At 53.6% G+C, this 5348-nt stretch overlaps 1 protein-coding gene across 1 annotated transcript in view; it reads right to left on the bottom strand.

Moving 5' to 3' along the window:
• LOC104513149 (guanine nucleotide-binding protein G(k) subunit alpha-like) overlaps nucleotides 1-4537 on the bottom strand; it is a 16298-nt gene extending 11761 nt beyond the window's left edge. Inside the window, 5 exon segments of the mRNA XM_010156398.1 lie at nucleotides 1362-1467; nucleotides 1470-1509; nucleotides 3596-3737; nucleotides 3836-3878; nucleotides 4417-4537. Of these exon segments, the coding sequence (XP_010154700.1) occupies nucleotides 1362-1467; nucleotides 1470-1509; nucleotides 3596-3737; nucleotides 3836-3878; nucleotides 4417-4537 (452 nt within the window).
• Between the last annotated feature and the right edge of the window lie 811 nt (nucleotides 4538-5348).

The following is a 5348-nucleotide window of genomic DNA, read 5'->3' as shown; positions in this document are numbered from 1 at the left end:
CTCCCCACCCTCTGCGGGAAGAATTCCTTCCTGATGTCCCATCTAAACCGCCCCACTTTCAAACACAGTCTCAGAGGGTGGTCAGATCAAGCAGGCACCTCAGGCTTACCCCTCTCTCCCCAGTCTGCTCTCTCTGACCCCCCCGTTTTCTCCAGCCTGCCTTCCTTCTCCCTCTTTCAAAGCCACCATCAAGACCAGAAAGCCCAGATTCCCCATCCTTAGCTTCCTTAAACTCCACGCTTTCTGCCCTAGATTCTCTGCTCAAGCCATCCTTAAGCTTTCCTTCTCCACAGCTTGTCATTGAACTATTCCCTCGTGCATCCTCCTTCTCATCTCTCCTTTCTCCTCCCTTTGGAGCTGAAGTTTCCTCCTCGCGTGCTCTAAAGGCACACACGAATCTCTTGTCAACTCACCTCCCTTGATCTAAACCCACCATCGCCTGCCAAAGCCTTACAAATTCAGCAGAATTCTTATTTTCAGGCTAAAACACGCTCTGCGCAGGCAGAGCCTGCAGGAACTGAGCTGTGACACAGCCGACGGTTCTTCATAAATTTTCAAATAAAAAAATTTTCTTCAAATTTTTCCAAGGCTTAAAACTTGGCTAAACCAAGACAAGTTTTCAGCTGGACATCAGGAAGCACATCTGACCCTAAAATCAGCCTTTCAGTCTCAATCATCTGTTCCAGAGAGACCAAGCGCATGACTTCAAGAAAAAAATAAAAAGCACAACTGTTTTGCTCATTAAAAGAGTTTCCCCTCCCTGCACTAACCTGCCTCTTGGAAACAGAGGAGGCATTTAGCCAAAACCCTCGTTAAGCGGCCCGCAGCAGCATGTTTATCTCAGTCGCTAAGCAAGGGCCTGGGTTATAGGAGTGGGCCCAGGAGCAGGTCCAGCGCTGGCCAGAGGCGACCGGAACGTGGAGCTGGCAGCGTCAGGAGACCCCACTACGGGATCGTCATTGTGCTGCTCATCACAGGCTGCAGGTCAGCCAAGGAGCTGGGTTTCAGCAGGCGTTACTCCCTCCGCGGGGACGGTGAAGGCGACGCAGCTGGTCACCTGCTGTGACAAGCCACCTCAGCAAGCTCTTACGTTCTCCTCCCGCTAAAAACCGAGTGGCAAATTCACCCAGGCACAAAGCAGGGGAACGGCGGGGTTTCCAACGCTACCTACGGGGATGACAACCAACGAGCCAAAGCACAGAGTCACCTCGTGAGCCCAACCCCGTGTAAAACCAGTCAGACCAGGGTTTCCATCCACCCCCTGGGAAGGGGACCCTCAGCCCCCGTTTCCATCACACCGGCCCTGTTTCAGCACTCTTTGGAGGCTGTGAAGAGCCCCGAAGGCGGTAACTGTTTCTTACTATGACGCCGAGTCGTTCAGCTGATACTCTCTCGACCGGCTGAAGCAGGCCTGAACGCCAGCATCTCTCCACAACCGCTTAATCACGCCGGCTAGCTCAGCGGGCCCTCCGCGCTTCCAGCCAACACGAACAACTGGCGGGCATCGTCCTGCGGGAAGAGGGGACATAAAACACGTTAGGATCTACACCCCTTCACCCCTTCACAAATTGCAGCAAGGCCAACAACCCTAGGGGCTGCAGCAACCGCTCTAGGGACACGCGGTCCCTCTCTCATGCTGTCTGTCCACCCGTCTCCCCCAGATCAGGCTGGTTTTCTCCCACAGTCAGAAAGGTGGGAGCACCTGCTTGGGATCACCGCCCCAAAGGGACAGGCAGCATTCACACCAGGAGCACGAGATCTCCGTAACCTGACGCAGTGTTTCACAGGAAAGGCAGTAATGTCACTGGGCTACCGTAGACTAACGACCTGATAAATAATAGTTAAGTATAATAGTTAAAATAATAGTTTTTAAACCAGAAAACCTCTGTTACAGCGTCGTGCGGTGTGGCAACAAGGAAAAAAGCAGTATCCCAAGCAAGTCTGGGCTGATTACAGGTTTAAGGCTGCAAGAGCTGTCAGAAGTCAGGGAGTCTGATTTCCTAACAGGGCGTTGCATCAGAAGATGGGAGGGACCGATCAAGATGCGAGCGTTTGCCCCAGAGCGTGTAAAATTCTCAGAATTTTAGAGCAGAACCTCACTCTTCGACAAGTGAACAGGCAGATTTTGAAAGTGAAGAACAGCCTGACCTACCTCCCACGCTGATGTTTATCTCTACAGCGACCCGACAGCTTCCTTTGGGGAGATGCAAGAGGCCTTTCGCTATCCCAGCGAGCTCTCAACACCAGGCCGTCCCCTCCTAACATGGGCTCCTCTCCCGCGAGCCCTAACCCGTACCGTCGCTCGGGCAAGAGTCAAGCGGGCACGCTGCTCCAAAGGGAGCCTCCCGAGCAGGAGCAACGGGCACCTGAGTTCATGTCACCAAGGTGTGACCTGCCACAAGGCAGAGGCAGACCTCAGCGAGGAGCCTTCGCAGGTCGGGCACTCGTGGGTGCAGCGCTACGCTGACCGCGTGCGGCGGGGCAGCCGCCTTGGTCTTCTCCTAGGAAAGCACGGCCAGTTGTTTGCCCAACGGGGTGAACTGGGACGTGAGAAAACTCTTGGCACTCAGCTCTTGTTCTGCGTTTGTCAAGCCAGCTAAGCCTGGGCAGGCCGGCTGAGAGAGGAACTCTGATTTTAACATCCTCCTACTTCCTGCTGGTTACTCAGGCTGCGACGAGCGCAGAGGGAAGGGGAGGGGGACGCCGGGGAGGATTCGGAGCAACAGCCCAGGTCAACATGCCAGCGAAAATACTGCATAGCGCAGGTTTGAGATACCTGTGGTTGCACCACAAAGGAAGAGGGTAGGTCACTTCACTCAGCGTATACGAGCTGGAAGCAGGAGGAGTCAGTGACAGGCTGTGCAGCCACTGCCCCGTGTGGGCACACACAATTCCTTGCTCCTACAGATTCTCAGGAGCCTCCAACTCCCCATTCTGTCCATGCTTCCTCACTACCATGGGGGTCAAGACTTCCTGACTTCACTTCCATCATCTTGGAGCAACCTGGTCTAGTGGAAGGTGTCCCTGCCCATGGCAGGGGGTGGGACTGGATGATCTTTAAGGTCTCTTCCAACCCAAACCAGTCTGTGATCTTGAAGTGCGGAAGGTGGATGCCAGTAACAGCCCAAGGAAGCAGAACTGGATGGGTAGGGAAAAGCAGGGCCTCAAACCCCCAAAAAACTAAAAGGACAAATACGAGTAGTGAGTATTAATTATTAAGATTTATTTGCCTCAGCTTAAAAATTAACTGGCACAATGCCAGTGCCACTAGGGCCACTAGTGAAACACTAGAGAGGACTCATGTCAAGCACTTTAAAAAAACCCCGTAGAACTCTGTTAAAAATCCAGGCAGTTTAGACAAAGATTTAGGGAATTTTGGGTTTTTTTGAGCACTCCAGCTACTAAAGGTTCTTACCTTAACTTCAGTAAAACACTCGACGCTTTGTACCGGTCAAACATTACAGACTAAGAAAGGCCCTGCGCTACTGTGTCTCGTAACAAAAGACATTTCCACTGTGTCAGGGACCGAATTTCCAGGATTCATTAACACAATCCACAGCAGACTCAGACTGAGGGAAATCAGCGAAATACTTACTGCTCTGGCAACTTCCCCAAAGTCTATCTTTAGCCTTCCCATGGCTCTTATGATGGCGATGATGGACTGGATAGTATTGCTGTAGACAACCACTTTATACTGTTTGCATTCTTCCTCCGAGTAGCCATCCTCATGAATAATCCTGGAAGAAACCCAAGCCGTCATTCCCAAGCCAAACCAGAAGGGCACCAGGCATTTCTCGCACAAAGATGCGGTTTGCGCGCCTGCGCTCTCACTTACTTCATCTGCTTCACAATCGTGCTTTTCCCAGACTCTCCAGCACCTGGAAAGCACACACACACACACAAAAAAAATTCCAGTTAGCAACGACATGAATCTAAAAGCGGATTGTGCTCTTCCTCATTCCCACGTGGAAGTTAGTGGGGTCTGGAGTAAGACACTTGTGCGTTGCTGCTGGTAACAGAGCTCCAGAGCAGCTTCCCAGCGCCACATCGCACATCCCAGGTACATCCCTCCTGGGCTTTATTTAAAGGGTAACGGGTTTAAATGGGAAGAGGGAGATTGAGATGGGACATGAGGAAGGAATTCTTCCCGCAGAGGGTGGGAGCACTGGGACATGTTGCCCAGAGAAGCTGTGGATGCCCCATCCCTGGAAGTGTCCAAGGCCAGGCTGGATGAGGCTTGGAGCAACCTGGTCTAGTGGAAGGTGTCCCTGTCCATGGCAGGGGGTGGGACTGGGTGGTCTTTAAGGCCCCTTCCAACGCAAACCAGTCTGTGGTTTACAGATGCTGACACTTACTATGCACTCATCTGCTAAAAAACTACCTAGACATTCCTAATTTCCAGATACGCTTCCCGACCAGCGAGGCCAGCCACCCGGGAGGCAGGTCCGAACAACGGGGACGAGGATTTATCTACCGGACCATCCCTCTCTTCCAGCTCAGTACCTACAGTCCAAGGCAGCCCCACAGCTAAGGGCATCAACGTCATCAGCTGCTACCCACCCTCCCTGAGCTGTGCAAGATAAAAGCATCAACCAGGCGGATGCAATCACAGCTCCCGGAGCGTTTTTACAAGGAACATCGAATTCAGACGCAATCTTGTGTGACAGACAGTGGAAGTGGACCCAGAACAGCACAAATGGCTCTTGCAGATCGAGGCCAAGCAGCTTAACCATGTCCCTGTGTCAGAGCAGGAACGCCACAGCGGATGGCGCAAGGTCCCTCGTCCGCTTCGCACGGGGTCAGCCACTACCGGGCTGAGGTGGATTTTTCCACGGTGGAAGGACCAGGCGCGCTCCCACGACCCGTCACCGCAGCGCAGCGCTCCGACAGGACTCCTGAGCTCGATGCCTCCTCAACAGCTCCGGCAAAATTCAAAGGAGAGACCTGTCTAGACTTGAAGAGGCACCGCAAGCGTCACCGGTGGGAGGATGAGGGACTGGGTTCCTGCTCTAACCCCTCAGCTGCCAGCACCGGTTCCCACAGCCACCAGACGGCCCCGGGATGTTCCCCGCGGCCCACCCGTACGCACCCACCCCTGGGCACCAAGGCCAACGTTAACCGATTAGCAGGCTCTAGTCTCCGTTTCCCGCAATACAAGGATTATTTTTCTGGGAAACCAGGATAAAGAGACCCGCAGGTTTAACTGGGAAAGGAGCCTTTGGCACAGCTGGTTTCCCGCTGAAGCAGCAGAGCTGCCGGCCGTGGCACACAGCAAACAGCCCGCTGGCAAAGGTGGGCAGACCTGGCTCCCCAAACCTCGGCGGAGCCAGGGGGGGTGCTGGTTGAGC

Source organism: Eurypyga helias, unplaced genomic scaffold (genome assembly GCF_000690775.1).
Source record: "Eurypyga helias isolate BGI_N326 unplaced genomic scaffold, ASM69077v1 scaffold2260, whole genome shotgun sequence".
Classification (NCBI taxonomy): domain Eukaryota; kingdom Metazoa; phylum Chordata; class Aves; order Eurypygiformes; family Eurypygidae; genus Eurypyga; species Eurypyga helias.
This window is presented reverse-complemented; position numbering and strand designations above follow the sequence as displayed.